The 19428-nt window shown below is 36.2% G+C and overlaps 1 protein-coding gene across 2 annotated transcripts; it reads right to left on the reverse strand.

Annotated features, from left to right (window-relative positions):
* Window positions 1-547: 547 nt before the first annotated feature.
* On the reverse strand, window positions 548-13504 carry LOC104420031 (squamous cell carcinoma antigen recognized by T-cells 3). Of its 2 annotated transcripts, none has more exons than XM_010031931.3 (17): window positions 13145-13504; window positions 12831-12964; window positions 12588-12645; window positions 11866-12081; window positions 10619-10894; window positions 10329-10463; window positions 10120-10245; window positions 9023-9067; window positions 8813-8920; window positions 7733-7875; window positions 7518-7641; window positions 5884-5958; window positions 5019-5378; window positions 4792-4884; window positions 2449-2605; window positions 933-1136; window positions 548-837 (listed from the first exon to the last, which is right to left on the reverse strand). In XM_010031931.3, exons 1-16 carry the CDS (start codon window positions 13397-13399, stop codon window positions 937-939), a joined length of 2505 nt encoding a protein of 834 aa, XP_010030233.2. In that variant the 5' UTR covers window positions 13400-13504; the 3' UTR covers window positions 548-837; window positions 933-936. The 2 variants fall into 2 exon arrangements, with proteins under 2 accessions (XP_010030233.2, XP_010030232.2); XM_010031930.3 differs by having other exon boundaries at window positions 933-1139.
* Window positions 13505-19428: the final 5924 nt, after the last annotated feature.

The following is a 19428-nucleotide window of genomic DNA, read 5'->3' on the forward strand; positions in this document are numbered from 1 at the left end:
ATTTCAACATTTGATTAAATGCTAAAAGTCCAATGCAAAGCCGAAGTTAGTCCCTATTAGTATTGAACTTTCAGCCTTCCCAGTGTTGATTTTGAAATGAAAGCTCATTCAGTCCAACATTTCCCTTGGGGAAATGTTGAACCAAATGCACCAAATGATTTTCTCAAAAGTTCAACCAAACGCATCCTACGTATAATGAAAAGGAAATTTGCAGATGATTTTAGTCATTCAACTTTAGCTTTGATAGTACGCAAAAATCACCATAAACCAAGGATCTCTGCAAAAGAGCTTTTTCAATGCGTTCGGGTGAGCACGACATAAAAAAGAAATTTTGCCTTCTTATAACGAAGCAGGCAGAGAGCCGGAACAGACGGGATGTGAAGAATGCTTAATGCGAATAGTTTCTCCCAATTCGAATTCAAAGCTTGGACGTCACGGCTTCTGCTCTCCACATTTCCTCTTTTACCAGATGCCGGCAATTATTGCCATATGGAGAAACTAGGCATTTCTAGCCTTCTTCCTTGAAAGATACTCAAACGCCATTCTCTGTTTTCATAAGCAAAAAGTCAATTTCATATACGATATGTTCCAAAGCGAGGAGGAACTTCCCCGTTTCAACTTACAAAGAAATAAACTCTACAGAGTCTACCAAACTGTTCACAAGTGATTTTTCCGTCACCCAAAAACTCTAGACCTGTAACCACCTACTAGTAAAGCTACATCAGAGTTTATAATTAGAGCTCCATATACCACTCAGCCTCAATTGATTCATCACTCTTCTGAGGCTCATGTATCCTTTGCCTCGAAGCAAAGCTATCCTCCAATAGTAAATTTATTCTGTAGAATATTAACAAGAAAATCACTGTCAGACATTGTAAGATGATAATTAGCCGAAACACTTGTCCTGAACCTGTCTGAATTAAGGCACTCACTGAATCATCTTTTAAGAAACATTTGTCTGAACTCGTCATTGGATTTGGGCTTCTCGTCCTCTGCTTCATTGGTTCTTGGCTTATTTGCATCCCAACCTAAGGGCTTAAGACTCCTTGGTCTTGCAAATGTGTTCTTACCAGTCAGCTGGACCTGCTCACCTCTCCCCTTACTAGTTGAATAGTTTGATTTTTGAGGTGCCATACCTACTGTACCAAAACGATCACTTTGCAATTGGACTTTGAATAAATTGCACAAAAAATCAAAAAGAAAACGAAGCAACAGGTCCAATGTAAAGAAAAAAAAAATTACAAAGCAGCCAATGCACCATCTTATGAAGCCACGGCAGCTTGACAAGGAAAACATCAATAAGGGAAGTCACTGATGGACAAACTTGAAATGAGAACCAAATTATCTACAGTAGTTTACCACTAATGAAGAACTATGGGCAGGATATTTGTATGTCAACACATGCGTTGTTTATCATGGTGTGATATCAGGAAATCTGCAGATAAACCAAGCTAACAAAGTTCCTTCCAACAATGACCAAATGTGATAATGTTTCTTGTTACTAGACAAAACGAATCAACAGCATATAAGCTAAGAAACAACCTTATGTTGGAATGACAAAAACAAGAGTGATCGTTGCACCCATTTGAAAAATAGAATCATGAATTTGGCACATTGATCAAACTAGAGCACAATCAACCTGAGTGTCACTCTGATTGCAGGAAGTGCATTCTTGAGCCGATTATAAAAGAGTAGGTACATTTCCTCTTTACCAGTCACAAACCATGTGAAGGAAAAACATATAAAGGACTGAACAGCTGAATATATGGTTTAAAGAGATGGCAAACAGTCTTTGTCAAACTCAATAGATGATAGTAAATTTGGTCAGAAACAACAATTTTCACTTGTCTGTGTACGGATATTGAAAACAGTTACTTCTGAGACCTCTTGCAACATACTCATCAGAGAATTCTTGCAAGCATGACCAAACAAGATGTGAAAACAAAAAGAAGCAGAATAAGCAATGATGAAACCAAGAAACTATTCTTCACACCAACTGAAACAATCATTAGATAATTGGATTGCAAAGGGTAAAATAATAGTCAGGAAAAGGACAAGAAAAAGATACTAGGAAAAATTTGCGGTTCACGAGATATTTGCACTCTATAGCTCCATTTGTTTTGCTGAAAAATTCTCATATGCAAGAAATGTTTTCAGGGGACTTATTTTTAAAGAAATGACTGAAATTCCTCTGTTCCCTTATCCTGAAAATAGTGTAAGGATGGAGAAACAGTGCCCTATATCATTTGGAAACAATCCGTAGGTACCAGAAATTGTGAGTTCAAATCACCCTGGTGATGTTCATGGTCTAAACCAACAAAAGAACAAGTCTGCATTGAACAATTGTATCTGGAGAAACAAGATCGAATTACCAATAACTACAAAGATTGAAGGTATGGTGGAACAAATGCCAGAAGATGGAGAACATATTGTCCAGAATATGCTTACCACTTTCTGCATGATCACTGTGACCAGTAGTTTCTTTTCTGCTTTTCCTTGGATCTGAACGTGCAATGCTCAGCTTCTTTCCTAAGAGCATATATTTATTCTTTGCCACAGCTGCAGCAAGGTGAGCATCATCAATGAAATCAACATATGCCAGTCCCTAGCAAAATAAAAAAAAATATTGAACATCAGCATGCAAAGTTTGCAGGAAAAAATAAATTAATAACACAGATATTGATAAGAAAAGACCAGGAAAATATTTTTTTCTACTATAACAAGATCTACAGTAATCCTTAACTAAAACAAATTGGGGTTCCACTAGGCCAATGAAAAATAATTTACCATAAGAAACTGAAAATGTAGATACAACGATGACACCAACCATTGAATAGGACTGTATAAAATTGAAGAATTAACTCACAATATCCTTGTTAGAAACTGATGTGGAAGTTTCCTTCTGCATTTTTTGTTTTCATGAAATTAAATTATAAAATGTTACAACAAAAGTATGGAGGGTGCCATGCCCAAATAAACTTATAGAGAAAGAGAAACTACAAAGCCTAACAAAATACTTTAACTAAAAAGTGGTTTTTCAGCAACCCATAAACTCAAATGTTGTAACCATATCATATTATTTGCATAAGAGAAGTTAAAGAGTCTAGACTCTCAAAGGCTTTTGATTTTCTTTCCATCCAACTAAACCAAAAGGTTGCTGGATGAACTTCTATTGTGTGGGATGTATCATGCTTTGTGGCAGTTTGAGATATCAAACTTATTCAATTGCAGGATGTAATATTCGCATGAAGAAATGCCTTATAACAAAATGCTCCTGTTATAAATAATTTTTAGTCAACCAGGGTTTCCCCTATACCACCATTTGGAATGCATGTCAGAAATTTCCACCATCAATCCTACCATATAATAAGGTTATTTCCCTCTGAACTATATGAAGGAAAACAATCAGTCCGTAGTTAGATATGAAAAAATGACAGTTAATTGATAAACCATCATTAAAATTGAATTTGGCTCATAAAATATATGTGAATGTATCATTATGAACAATTCAGATAGAAAAGACACGCGGCAGCAGCTGCAGAGAATCATTTGCATAATCATCGAAGCCTTGACTTGCACTTCGCAAGTAATCCAACTCAAAGATTATTTGGTAGCTTATGACATGTTTGGTAACCATTTGGCTCCTGGGAACAATTTTTGCTCAGAAATAGGTTTTTTTTTTGTTTTTAGTCTTGCCCCGAACTGAGTATTCGAAGACGTTCGGTATATGTACAAAATTTCTATTTCTGGAATAGAAAAAAACATAAATGCGTTTGGTACAACCCTCAAATTTTTTTGTGTCGTAGAATTTTTAAATTTTTTATAATATTACGAGATTTTTCTTTTTCTTTTTTTCCTTCTCTTCTTCTTCCTCCTCTCGATGACCAGCTAGAGGAGGAAGAAGAAAAGAAAAAGAAGAAAAGAAAAGAGAAAAAAAATAAATTGGCTTAATTCTAAAATTGTTTCCAAGAACAAAACAGTAAGATTTTTTTACTTCTTGATTTTGTTCCAATTCTATTATCAGGAACTGTGAACATTTGTGGAATTTAATCAGAATCAAAAACTTCGTAAATAAGTAAATCCTATGTATTTACAGCCATATAATCTGGCTGTTTACAGCTCAACAGGAACATTTGTTTCCAGTAGTAAAAAAATTAGCTGATGTTACCAAACGGATTTCTTTTTTCTTTCTTTCTTTCTTTCTTTTTTTTTCTTTTTTTGGTTCCAGGGAATAAAAGAACAGATATAACCAAGAATTGACCAGTTAGCAAACAGGCTCTTAACTGACCACCAGCAATTTTTCTTGCATCAATAGATGAATTTCTTTAAATGTACTCCATTTGCGGTTATTGAAATTTTAATCACTCATCGCACTGGACTTATACATTTTTTAAGTCGATGCACTTTGACCAAAACCTGACCAATTTTCTGGCCACTTGTTGATGTGACCAGCATGTGGTCACTTTTCTGGAGTCATTGCCACATGGCAACCATGTCAGCATTTTGCCAGAAAATTTGCCAATTCCAACCAAAGTGTCAAGGTGTATCAGTAGCGAAACCTTGGAAGTTTAGTACATTAGGCGATTGAATAAAAACTAAAGGCCTAGATGCAAATACTACTAAACATCAGTGACCATGGATGAAATTTACCCATTTTTTCCCATTTTATCTTTCACATTGTCTGTGTGCTTGGGGAAAGAGGGAAGGAGGGGGGTGTGCAATGAGTATATGCATGTGGGTAAGTGGTGTGCCATGTGGGTGCATGCATTATAGAGAGAGAGAGAGAGAGACCCTGGATTTCCCAGTGAATTTATCTTTTAGAATTCGAATTTCACCCACACCACCAACATCACTGAAGAATTCGCGAATGTGGTGATTATTTGCCTGTAACAATAAAAAAATTAAAAGTTCATGTCAGGTATAATTTATGAGAAAAGGTTGAAAAGGCAACTATATAGGGTATAGTTTGTCTTTTATACTAAGACCCCTGAAAAGCAGAGGACACGACATTTACTTGCCTTAAGGTCAAGATTTGATATAAATGCAGTGCATTGGTCAGTATATGCTTTAGATTTAGTATCTGGAGCAGAGCCTTTCGTGTCTTGTTGGTCCATGCCATCTCCAATCTTTATCTTTTCATCCCCAGTTTTTCTTAACTCAACTGCATTCTGCACTTGACCTTTATCCTTCAGAAATGATTTTTTTGTTATCTGTGAAGCGCCTTTTCGCCGTTTTGCTGGAGACTCTTCGTCAGTTATGTCTGCACCAGACTTTCTCTTCTCATGATCATTTTTCCTAATATTATTATCCTTCTGGTCTGCTGTTCTCGACTCTTGCTGCAACGTAAATAACTGGAGCTCCTCCAAACGAGGCATTACCTTACAGAAAACCAAGCCAATCATCAACAGATTTGGAATGTTTCATAGATCAGCTAACTCAACGCATTAAACTCTAAAATAACCCATAATTAGAACACATATAAAAGAAAGTACACAGGCTACATAAGTCAGTTTGTAATAGACATCATCATTGGTTTCTCATGAAGAAACAAACCACTTATCAGGAAAAAAGTGCACACAGGACGAAATGTCTTAGGACAATGCCTACTGCCATGGGTAGAAGACAATCATTGAAGTTATTCTATTTAAGCCTATCATTTCAGTTATCAAAGTCTTGTCAAGCACATTAACCTTGAAAAGCAGTCAAAGGTCACATCAGCAGTTCCTATCCCAGTCAACATTCTATAAGGACTACAATGCATTCTCAGACAAAAAAATAATAGTTGAAAGTCCAGATCTGCACAAAAAACACAGAAATGAAGCCAAGCCAAACTTGTCTTCATTTTATCTCCCAATAAGGATAAAAGTTGGAAGACAGACATACCTTTTGTAAGGCATGGTCAAAGTCTTCTAGAGTACCATGTTCCCTCTCAAAGCGTAACCAGGAGTGGCATACCTCCTAAACAGTTCTGTGTTTTAGAAAGTGGAGATATCATCTAATTCAAGTTGCAGTACATGGAAAGCAAACAGAAACTCTGGAGAGATGATGAAATACCTACATGTTTAATGCTTAATGAATTCTAACAGAGAAACAAGAACAAGTAAAAGGCAATGCAAATAATTACACTATTGAACTTATCAAACTATGTTTTCCTTCCAATTTCTCACTCTCCCAAGCTATTTATCAAATTGTCAATAAGAGAACTCCTCTCGAAACATGGCAAGGCCAAGAACATCGGCTTCCCCGACTCATCAGGACAGAATAAGAAATTTTGGGGGAAATGATGCGTTGAGAAAGATGATAGAACATATTTAGCATTTTAAATGACCGATCATGCATCTACATTTTGAAACTACTATACTGACTACTGAGAAGCTGAAGAGTGGAGTGAATAGAATAGGCACAAAGTCCTCATCTCTTTCCCAACGAAGCAGTCCCCACAACCAGCACTATTACACACTAGAGGAAGTGAGCAAACGCAGGTTGAAAGAAAATGACATCATCAAATCTCCGAGTGCTTCTCTAAGGCATCAACACACATCAAATTTCTTTCCACAATAAAAGTAACATTTCCTAGACAAAATGCTAGTGTTGCCCATTTGTCTGTTTTTTAAGTAAATGCTCAAAATCCAGTCACTAGATTACTTGCAACAATAAATTGGGTAGCTTAGCAGCAAAAGATCATGATTCGATTGCCATCATAGTCCATAGAATAAAGGTATGAGAATTGAGAAAGAGTAAAGAAAAAAAATAACAACCATACAGAGAAAGCAGACAGGGGCAGTAAAATGAAGAATAACAATCACACAGAGCACCAGTGAGAAGGATGCCTCACTTGAAATGAATCTTGAATGGCAAGGCAATTATTCACTATGTAGTTTTGGGAGATCCTATAAATTGTTTGAAGTGATCAGGAGCTAATAAAAGAATGAATCTAGTTCTTCGTTATATGACCCTTTGCAGAAATCTCTCATCTCAATGGTCTTGACATTTCACGAAACTTAATATTGAACATCAGATAATTATAAGGAGGATATATAATGCAGAACAGGGTTGACTCTATTTATCCATCAATGGCATTCCAAAATATCATGTGTCAGTGATTACCAATTCATGTAAAGTGACTAGCAGCAAGAATACCTACGATTTAAATTGCTTTGAAATGGTGTAACGGAAATCATCTTTCTAGATGTAACACCTGACAAAACCTTGTGCAAGCAATATCTTCTAACAATCTAGTCAAATTATGGACACTTCTAAAATCCTTATTTATTGAATGCCATTTTTCCCATATATCATATCAAACCAAACATTTTAATTTTCAATTCTTAACTTCATACGTGGTTGTGTGATTCACAAAAAGAATTCGACCATGATAGATTATGTAAATTCCTAGCTCCAAAAATCCTGAAAATTACATGGAGTAAGTTATCAACAGAAAGAAGATTAACAACTAAATGGACAAAATTACTTACTAAACAAAAGATGGCCAAATCAAATGATAAAGATGAGAATACCTCAGATCCGGATCCAGGAAATCTTTTGCTGTAGCATCTCTTATAGATTGATCTCGCCTCACGTATATGTCCCAGTTCAATCTCCATTGCTATGTAACTTTGCCAAGCTTCCAACATTGAACCACTGCATTAATAGCCATGTTAGACCAAACACAAGATATTAAAAGTACCATGTACTGAAAGCTTCATGCATGGCAGAAGTTATGAGGAGGAACCTGATCTTCAACAAGCTCTCCCAAACTCCTCGGGCAGAGACCATATCTTTAGCCAACTTTGATTCCAGTCGAGCCCAATAAGCATACAGACGTAGTAAGCCATCTGTATTCTTCAGGTGAGGTGCTAAATAATCTGAAGCGCGCTAGGAGAAGATAAAATAATACATGCTTGCGTTAATAAGCTAAATGTCTACCAAGTAAAGGCCAGTCAAAATAGAAACATGGAAACAGGCATAAACCAAACAAGGTTACTTGAAATTAAAGGAAAAAATAGTTACAGTCCATAGAGTTTTCATTATCAAGCATTGCCTACTCATTGCCTCTCTGTGTTATATTCAAGAATTAAAGGCTGCTAAAAGAAGCACCCCTTTAACCATTAAACCCTCTACTAGTGCTAGACCATTTTATTCTCCTTCGAATTTCCCTAGGATGCAACTGCTGAAGCACCACTATGCCCAAAATTAAGTCCTTAGGTAGAGAGGTAAGATTTTAAAACTGAAACGAAGTTTACAGCCACAATGCTGCTTTTATCTTTTATCAAGTACCTAAGTTGGAGAGCACTTCTAGTGAGCAAGGCCTGATAAAGAGTGCGGAAAGTATGACTGATCCAATTTCAAGCCAGCTTAGCATATAAATCAAATATATCTTGAGCAATGCCTTTTAATCAATAACCAGTCAAAATTTAGGATACTTGGGGAACTTTTATATTGCTTTCTCAGTTGAAGAGTGTTAAAAGGATCTCTGTAGGGAAGAATGTACCTTCGTAGTGTAGCACACACTTCTCCTATAACTAGCTGGCTAATTTTACTCAATAAAAATAAAATACAAGTAGTTCTGCCAGGTCTAGAATCTTACCGCCTTTCTGAAATTTTAGGAAACATATTTACAATTATAAGCAGCAAACAAACCTACAGCTGTAGACGAAACCAAGAACATATGGACATCTAGAGGAAAAAAATTAAGGCAGAGAGGAGCTTCTACTACCAACGCAATATATCATGCCTAAGGCATATGGATCAGAAGTACGATAAGACTCAAACAATATAGTCTAAACTCAAAATTTTGCAGTCACCCAGTCACCTGAAAGGTTTCCCTTATATGTTGATAATCCGAGGAAACCTCTAGTTCCGCGGCCAAGGAAATTCTTCGTCTTAAGCCATCCACACGAGTGAGATATAAGTCCAGGTACTGAAAGAACACATAGAAAATGATGTTGACATAACTTCATATATAAATATTTTAAAAATAGGCAAATACAAAACATCAAGAAGTACAAATTTAGTTCAGTACCTCTTCAAAGGTTGAAAAGGTACATAGCAATGACTTGTCAAAAACCTGAAAGTAAACAAAAATACTTATAGTGATAAGTGGAAGTAAGCATTATCACTCAATTCAATCATTTTTTTTTTTTTTTAAATTTCTGAAGTGCGTCACATGTTGAAAACTCCATTCATGAAGAATTTCTCAATATATACACGATAATATAATGTTATCCAACAATACAATCTTAGATACTTATACATAGTCTGGCATACCGAGAAAGCATCATTCTGGCAACAGCATTAGTAAGAAATGAAATAGGAACAAAACCATAGGATTACATTTCAATAGTACTGAGGATACAAAAGAAATTCCAAAATATTTCTCTAAGGCAGACTACAATATACCGCATTTATCTACTTTAACACGTGGAATCAAAGTTAGAATCACCTCCAAGTTATACACAATATAAGCACACACCATCGACCACTTCATTCACACGCAGGCACAACTAGTGCACAAGGCTGACCACACGCAAACACAAGGTTGTACACACTCAACAACAAATGCAATGCATATGCAAAAGTTCACCTTCCTATCCAAGCATTGACTGGCAGTGTCTATAAGTGCAAACATGGCAGTGTAAAAAGAAATCAGCATCATCATATTAGCGGCTTCTAGACTCGAGTTTTTACACAAAAGATTCTTTCCAAACTGTCAATCATTTAAGCAGATTAATAAGCGAAGCGATTTTACTTTAGAGCTAAAGGTAGTTTCCCAATTTGCTTATTGGGATAACTGTCACCAAAACTGCAAAGCTTAGAGAACAACACAAGGATATGTCTGTTTGGTGTGACTTTTACTATCAACTTTTTTATTTTGTCAAAGCAGCTCTCAAAATATGACTCTTAACTAGCAAAAACACCTAAACATTCCAAAATATAGAAACGACTTTACTAATTATTATACTTCAAATAATATTATAAATTTTGGGGCAAGTCGATATGTAAGATTATGCTTTAAAAAAGCCAGAACAAAAGGATCCAAGCAAATTAGCGCGCCTCATTCAAATCAGCCACCAGCTTAAAAGAGGAAAGATTAATTCTATAGTAAGAGCAAATACATACCGAGCAAATCTCACTCTCAGAAGAGCAACCACGTTCCAAGCAAAGTAAATATCTGACCCAAAGCTCACCAAGCCAAGGACAATTCTTTGTGGCCCTTGAGTGGATGCCCTTCACTACATCACCAGCCTAAAAAATGAACCATGATTGTGACAAATTACCCTCCAAAGACTGCCCCTAAAACAATCAACAACAGGTTCGTAAAGCAGAACCTTCAATGTTTTGTCCATGTAGCGAGTATAATCAAGCCAAAGATCAGTTGATATAGGAAAGTCAGTGATGGCACGTTCATAAAGAACTTGGATTCGTGCTGGATCTCCCACAGAGTGCTCAAATTTCAAGTAAATCTGGAACAAATCAAACGCATCATTGTAAGACATAGTCCATAGCAAACTGCTTCTTTCCATCTAGTAATTAGTCAAATATCAGGACAATAAAAAAGGAAGTTTCCAACTTCTGCTTATGATGGATCCAGGAGGAAATTATCAAATAAGCTGCATACCAAATATTGTTGAAGTCTTTCAGCCTTGGACAAATCCTCTCTTGATATCTGCTGTTCAAAATTTACACGAGCATTATACATATCAAGAGCCTTCTCGTATGCGGAGGCAACATGAGGAAAGCTCTTGCTGATGTCACAGGATTCAACATCTTGTGAAGTCCCTTGTTCTGCCTCCCAAGCCTTGTAAACTTGAAGAGTACTCTCCATGTCAACAAGAGGAATAGACAATTGGCGGTGGAAAATATTCCTAATTCGCTGGACCTGCTTATCTTTTGCCTGCAGTGCAGAGAATAAAATAGTAAGCACCATTCCCTTACGTGTTGATTTGTGCAACAACCAACTCCACAAATATCTCTCAAATACATCATGAGAACTTAAAGACACCACGGCAGGTTAAGTTATTTAATAAGAAGAATTCACAGTTCCATTTGTAAGGCATGCAAGATGCAAACTTGTGCATATAATTCTACAGTTTGTTATTTGCCCAACAATCAACCAATCAGATTACTTGGAACACGTTTATGAGAACTGTATAGCACTACATCAATGCAATTCACTCATTCAGTACCATGAGAAGTAACATAAAAGTAGATTTCAAGAATATCCCAATGGTGTAGTTTTCTGCATGGGAATTGCAAAGCAACCATGTAAACTGTTGGGACAGCTATTAATACACCAAATTGCTTGCTCATTGCAACTAATGTGCTCCTCGGAAGTACATCCTTTCATACATATCCATCGGCCCCTTAATTGAAGACACAACACCAAGGTAACTCAATGAATTAGCAACCAGCACAAACCCTAAGGATTTCACACACTTAGATTGTGAATAAGCTCTTCTACATTCTACAAACTAATTTGGAGTTTTTCAGAAAAATGAAGAGACGTGGACACAAGAAATCACTTCTCTTAACTCATAGGAGTGAATTTCTTATAAAACATAGTAAATGACCTAAAGTAACACTTTGGAGCATACAGTGAGCCCACCTCGGAAACCAACTACTCTATCTGTAATATACCACTTTCATAACAAGTAGCACAACCCATTTCATAGCATGCCTATATCATGATCTAGGTAAGTATGTTGCTCCTATACAATTGAAAAGAGAGAAGGGGCCCCCTCCTCATAAAGAGACACATTAACACTCTTCTTCTCTCAAATAGACCTAAAGATTCAGTTCATGAACAAAAAAACCAGAAGTAAAACCATTGAAGCCATGGGCCAAGAAAGGGCACGGTATTCTCACCACAGCATCAGATGCATCGATATTTTGATATAAAGCTTGCTCGAATTCCCTGTATGCCTCCCAGATTTTATTGCCTTCAGTTACATGAAGCCCAGCAGCAGTAAGAGCACGCTCAAACAAATTTCTACCTTTCGAGACACCAGCAACCGAGCATTCACACACTGAAGGATCATTTTCTCGCACAAAGTTTATGAAGTCATACCAAAGAGGAACAGACTGAAACATGAAAGAAAAAATGTCAGTTGCTTGGTCACAGGGCAATATCTTGCGTGTAAGTCATACAGGGACAGCAAAGGTTCCAACTTTTTCCCCAATCAAACGAAGTTACTAACATCGTAACCGGCACTTCAACTTTGAGTAATTCCTATATCAGATTACAGCCCCAGTGACATCACAGAAGTTATCCTTCTTTCCAGCAAAATAACTCTAAGGGCCTTAATCATCTAACAATAGAGTTGTCAAGAGCTTTCAGGAATAGACTACAAGATGGTACAGAAAATTACAGTGCATTTAAAATCTCTACTAATCGCTTGTAACTCCAATAAGGAATTTTTCCTGCTGCGTCATCCAATAGAGTAAAAAATGCAGCATTTCGCATGCAATAGATATAACATTGTGAATGAAGCTAAGCCTAGGTTCAACCAGCGATTAATATCTCATCCCCGATTTCGTAAAACAGGAGGGAAAGGATGACAAGAAGAGCAGCAAGAATTAGAGCCCACCAGATAGTCCGACACCCCACGATCATAAAGCTTCTCGATCACAGCATGGCCATCAACCCTGTGAATAAAAGGGGTAGTAAGAGAGCGTGAAAAACCCCACATAAAGCAATGGCTCGGCTACCAGCAGAAGAACAAGAGACCGAAGCAAGTTAAGCTTCAAGGTTAACACGGCGATGAACTGCCAGGACAAGGCAATACAGGAGAAGCCGACGTTCAAAATTCGTTTTTGGAAGATGGACGTACCCGACCACGAGAGAAGCTTCATCTCGAGCCCATTCCTGCCACATGGCAGGGGTCAGAGGGAAAAGAGCACTCATAGCTTCCCTAGCCAGTCTCAGCTTGTTAAGGTCGCCCGTCTTCCTCACCAGCCTTATGTACTGAAACGAAGAGGAGCGAAAAGGAAGGCCAAGAACGATCGCTATCAGTGTCGACAAGAAAACCGAAAAGGCGAAGGAGCGTCGTGCCATCAAAAGACACGCCGAACTACACCAGTTTAGGCGTGGAATACATGGACGCGGGAGAAGGAAGGGCGAGAAATCATTAAGTGAAGGGAGCACCTGGAGGTGAGCGTCGTAGTCGGAAGGATTGTTGTAGAGCTGGGACTCTAGGGCTTCGATTTGGAGCTTGTCCTGAGCCTCGGAGTCGGAGTCGGAGTCGGAGTCGGAATCGGAATCGGAATCGGAATCGGAAGGGGAAGAACCGGCAGGGACACCCACGGGTTCGTCTGGAGGTGAAGGCATGGCTGAGTCCTGGGCCTCGTCGGCCATGTCCTTCCGGTCCGCTTCTCCGACCATCTCCATCTCCATCTCCATCTTTCTTCTTCTTCTCCGATGGCGGACGCTTTTGGATCAGACTCAGAGGAACACCCCGCTGCTACTCACTACTCACTGCTCTGCCGGCGACAAAATGAGAAACGGTGCGTCGGAATCTATACATTTAAAAGGGTAAATTGTTACCTACTTGTTTTTTTTTCCTCACTTTTTGATATTTCGCTACTATTCTAGTGTTTGAAACATATAATTACGAAAGTTAAAATATTAGCCATTGTTTATTCTTCATCGAATAATACCCAATTCCCGCGTGTTTAAGTTTTATATTACTTCGTTATAATGAAAATCTAATTTCTTCCAAAATGTTCTTTTCTCTTCCTATATAATTAATTTGCGACTCTTCATTCACATTTCGCATGATTATCTTTCTAGGATTTTTAATATTCCGTGTTGAGTGGGAATTATAATTTAGAATTTAAATAATTATTTCGATGCAATACCATCCTATACATCTTCCTACTTGTGTCAATTTCCATTCTCTAAAACCGTGGATTAAAAAATGCAAGGAGTGGATGGAGCTTAAAAAATCATTTTTAATTTTTCTTAGTAACAATAAGAAAATGAGAGCAATATCTGAAAAAGCAAAACGTAACGAATCTATTATGATAATGATGGAAGCAATGGAAGGCAGTTCAAAAAGACGTCGGAGAGTGACAAGTCGATAACTCACTATTTTAAATGCACAATCTACAATCTACAAAAGAAATTATGATTAGGTAAGAAATAAGTGAGTATCCACCTCAAGTTGAATTTAACGCATGTTTTACGAAATGCCAACAAAAATTTAGTAGTACGAACTCGAGCATTTGAATAGTTAACAAATTTGAATAGATATCTGCTCACATTTAAATGGCATATGACTAGAAGTAATTACTTAGGAAGATGGGCAGTCATAATGAATGGCACCATTTTTTTTTTCATTGAATTGACAGGCTTTTCGGCAAATCTTGATTTATTTTTTTTTCCTTTTGGGCAAGCATGCGATTTGTGCATTTTTAAAGCTCCGTGCTTTCGATGGTCAGCAATCTAACCGTACTTCTCATTCGAAGTACATTCCAACGAGTATGGTAGATCATACCCTGCCATTGGGCCCGCCCGGGAGGTGCTGCCATTGAGAATTTAGCAATGATTTTCCATCCTTGATAAGGATACTAGAATTCATATACACTACCATCGTCAACGACTTTTGCAACAAGTTACCGTGATACAACATATTATAGATCTTTATTTTAAAAAATTACGCTAAATATATTTTCTGAATTTTTTTTTTCAACATATCCTTTGGGATTAACTAATAACCATAATTATATAAGTCTTCTTTCGTTGAGAAAAATTAGAATAGATGCTCAAGCTCCTTTAGCCTTTTAGTCTTCTCTTCTTGATGCCGAATCCTTACATTATGGAATCAAAACATTTGATATGCCAAAAAGGGGAAGTCTATAATCGGAATCATGGAAAAGAAAGTCCATAAATAAGAATCCCAAGATCTAGTTACAAATTACCTATATATCATTCTCACAAAAAAAAGAGAGTAAAACACAAGTTATTTTATATTTTAAGCAACAATTCCCCTAGGCCTATTTCCAAGGAAATTGGAGTAGTTCATGTTTTGCCATCGCGACTTGACTTATTGTATTAGATTTCAAAGATCACCATCTATTCATCTGAGAGTGAGAATACACTTCACACACACACACACACACTTCTAATATTAGTTTCCACAGAATAAGCTACATGGAAAAGGACGACTCCTATAACTTTTAGAATTTTAGAACTTTGGATTTTATATGAAAATTTTGGACCAAAACAACATCATTTTGGCCATATTATTGCCACATAAGATTGAGAAAATCATTAAAAAAAAAACAATGTTAGTTTTTTCAGTTAGCCAAGTTAAAGAAAATTAATGAAAAGACTTGATCAAACCGATTTAATAGCTTAATGCGTATAACTCCTTATTGGAAGTAAGATAAGTGAAGGGTACGAGAAGAGTTCTCTTGTGAAAAGAATGATTGACACCTTGCAAATTAGAAGTCCAAGTGGCATTCATTAAGTACTCTATGGATGTGTTTGATAATAATTATGTTTTCGGGAATAATGCTTTTATTCTATTTCTAGATAACTCCTTATTGGAAGTAAGGGCTTGAAAAGAATGATTGACACCTTGCAAATTAGAAGTCCAAGTGGCATTCAAAGCTCTATGGATGTGTTTGATAACGGGAATAATTCTTTTATTCAAAATTTGTATTCATAAAATAGAAATGTGTTTGTTACAATCAATTTTTTTTGGTGACTTAGAACTTCTTTTAATTTTTAAATAACATTATTATATTGTTTCTTTTAATTTTTTAAATAATTTTATTATATGATTTTATTTTTAATTACTTAATTATATATTTTTAATTTTATTTAAAAATTTATATCATATTTTTAATATAATCTTATGTTATAATTTTATCATATTTTTAAAATTTCTTTTATTTTTTAATAATTTCATTATATTTTTAATTATTTAACTATATATTTTAATCTTATTAGATAAATTTATCATATTTTTAATATAATTTTATTATGCAATTTTATTATATCTTTAACATAATTTAATTATATTTTTCAAAATTTATTTTAATTTTTTAATAATTTTATTATATTTTTGCAACTAGCTAGAGGAAGAAGAAGACAAAAGAAAAAAAAAAAAAGAACATGCTTTGTATTGATTTTGAAGTTGTTTTCAGGATCAAAGAAGCATCTTTTTTTTAACTTCTTAATTTTGTTCTAAATTTATTCTCAGAAACAAAAAAAGTTACTAAATAGATTTTTGTTTTTGTTTTTTTTATTGTTCTTGGGAACAAAAGAATAAAATTAAGCTCTATTTGACATGTTGCCGAATAGACCCTATGAATAGTACTCCACAACAATATAGTTACATAGATGCAGATATACAAAAAGCTTGCCTTGTATATCCACAAACTTAGCCATCATTTCGAAAATACAAGTAAATTTTCCTTTCTTCGATATATATAATTGGGTGGTCGAAATCAATTTACGAGACCTCATATATAAGTGCTTTAAAATGCGTTAGTAAATCCATCAAAAGCCGGAGGAGGTTTGAAGCCCCGCCCCACCCCTAGTCGGAAGTTCGAGTCCTTCAGTGGCTCTTCAATCTATTGAAACCCTTCGTTTGATCAGCCTGATGACTTCACTTCAACTCGCTTTCGGCTGTGCAACAATCTGGATTGATCAAGCCCAAAGCAAGAGCATATAAACTTGAGCATTTTTATTTATTTATTTTGAGGGTATGAAACTGCTACCATAGGAGTCGCCCCTTTTCACCCTTTATTTTTCAAAGAAAAAGACCGGCAGCAGATTTTCTGAAGCTGGCAACTACATCACTTGACCCTCGACCTAAACATAGGCTTCTTACTCCGGGGCTACCAGAATTATCGAAGACAACAAACTCTAAGTTTTATCAAACCAGTCTGAAACTGATTATAAAAAACAAAGCCTCGCTAGATATGGATCTTAACTGTTATTGATTCGGGGTTCAGATCGATTCTCAATCCATCTTTAATAAATAAGGGGGAGAACACAGCTAATGAGAGCTGTCGAGTTTTAATGGAGCACAACACATAGACAAGAGAGTTCGGTGAAATGAGTATCGCCTATTTATATGTGCATCCTGATACACCCACACCTCAAGGTTGCCACGCAGTACTATGATAGAGAAATGAACTTGACAATTGTTTCATCAAAAGCAAAATTCAAATGGTAATTGATCGAGAACTTTGAAATGTTTCCAAATAAACCACAGCTACAAAATGACTTGATTATCACATATTCTACCAACACGTCACAGAGAAAAAAGGAAGGCCCTTGAGTTTCTCATCTATCCCGGCTTTTATTTGACAGAAAACCAGGGAGAAGACACCACATATTCTGAAAACCAAGCTTCTCATCCTCCAAATGAACCCTCATCTGCATAAGATCAATTGCTCATCAGATTAAAATTCTGCTTTGTTCATTGAAAAACTAATAAAAAGATGACATCAAATAATATAAGAAGGAGAATTATACAGTTGGTCCTGTTTACTAGAATTTGGCTCGGAGGTTTTTCTCTTCCCCTTTCTTACCCCAAAGAAGCAGGGGCGCCCGAACAACTTAATACAGGTTTCTAAACTTAATAGGAACAAATTTAACTCTACATTGATTCACCCCACATACACAAGCTCTGACAAGATATGGGTAATAAGTTCTACTCATGTTATATGTCCCGTGTCATTACTCACATAACATGCCCCTAAAAATATGAAATCAACCTGCTCGAACGGAAGGCGAAATTATTACAAATCCCATCAACCATGGATTTATTATTTGTAAACTAGATCCGAATCGAATCATAACGATAGATGAAGATGAAGAAGCAAAAGCTAATGACAAAGCTAACCAGGTTTCGGCAGAGTCAAGCTAAGCTTTAAGTAATATGACAGTTTCTTTAGAAAAACATACCATGCAAAATAATCCACAGCATGATAGTTAAGGTATTAATAGATTAACTAACCTTCTTGGATTTGAAACTTATCTCAAACATATCTTTCTTTCTTTGAAACAAAGTACAATGGTTCCCTGATATTTTACCAAAGATCCTATCCAGTCCCCCATGAATCATGAGCTAGGCAAGGTCGATTTAGTTCGATTTCCAAGTGGAAATGGCCTAATGCTTTCCCTTTCAACTAAAGTGAATGACGGATTTGTTTGCCGGTAGGACTATGGTAATAGGCATATACTATATACATATTACAGTAGACTTAGCACTTACATCTCAAAATGAATGATCCTCAATGAGTGTGGAACCCTTTTTAGTAATGTCCAAAAGAGATAGTCGTGCTAGTCGCCTTTCCCACCTTATTAGTTATTAAAAAAAAAAAAATTAAGTCAATGAAGGACTTGGCATGGATTGGAGTGAAAACAAGTTTGGCAAATGAATAATTACTCCAAATATAGATGAGTCATTAGGAATATTTTGGTCTCTTCACCTAAAAAAAATTGTGTAGTAAGTCACATGGACCATGAAAATAGATTCACCATTTGATGTAAATCTTAGATATAAATTGTAGTCAAGAAATGAATTAATAGTTTTAAAAGTAAAATATAACTTTTCATGGTTTGGATTTAATGTCTTACCATCTTAAATTTTGGATTGCTTGCCGGGATCTTTAGGAGGATCGGGTGGTGCTAGAATTGAGATATAAATGTCAACTCCAAATTAAATTTTGGATTGCTTGCCTAGATCTTTTGGTGGGTTGGGTGGTGCTGGAATTGAGATACAAATTGTCATCTCCAAATTAAATTTTGGATTGCTTGCCTGGATCTTTAGGCGGGTTGGGTGGTGCCGAAATTGAGTTACAAATTGTCATCTCCAACGACGTAAGTACCATTGTCCCTATGTCGAAAAGTGGCGTCTGATTCAGCCGTATATGGGTGGGGCTCTCGTTATTATTCTCTGAATCGCTTTGCTCCCTCCAATAAACTGCTAGAGCAAAGCCAATCCCAAATGAGCACTCCCACCAAACAGCCATGCCATTGCCTATTGCAGAGCTGTCGGTTGGGAGCTATTGCTAAACCTTTATTTTTATTTTATTTTTTTCTGGGCCTATAACATCATAGTTCACATTGATATGTGATACGGGCATACAAGTTGTTATGCTAAAATATAACCTAGAGGGGGTGAATAGGTGATTTTGCGAAAATCAAAGAATTTAAACCAATATTGCAGCAAGACAACTCCTAATGAAGTGGTCAGACTTTACCAGTGCACAATTCTATTACAGAAAATTAAAAGAGTAAGGGATAGAAAATTGCACACTCAAGATTATAGTGGTTCAATTTTTGCAAGCTTATGTCAACTCTCCCACGCTATAGTCAATTAGTTGGAATCCACTAATAAGAACCGATCAGGGGAGGGGTTACAAGATCTGAGCACCGAACACTTAGGCTTGTGTGTAAAACTCCTT

This window comes from Eucalyptus grandis, chromosome 9 (assembly GCF_016545825.1).
Source record: "Eucalyptus grandis isolate ANBG69807.140 chromosome 9, ASM1654582v1, whole genome shotgun sequence".
NCBI classification, from domain to species: Eukaryota; Viridiplantae; Streptophyta; class Magnoliopsida; order Myrtales; family Myrtaceae; genus Eucalyptus; species Eucalyptus grandis.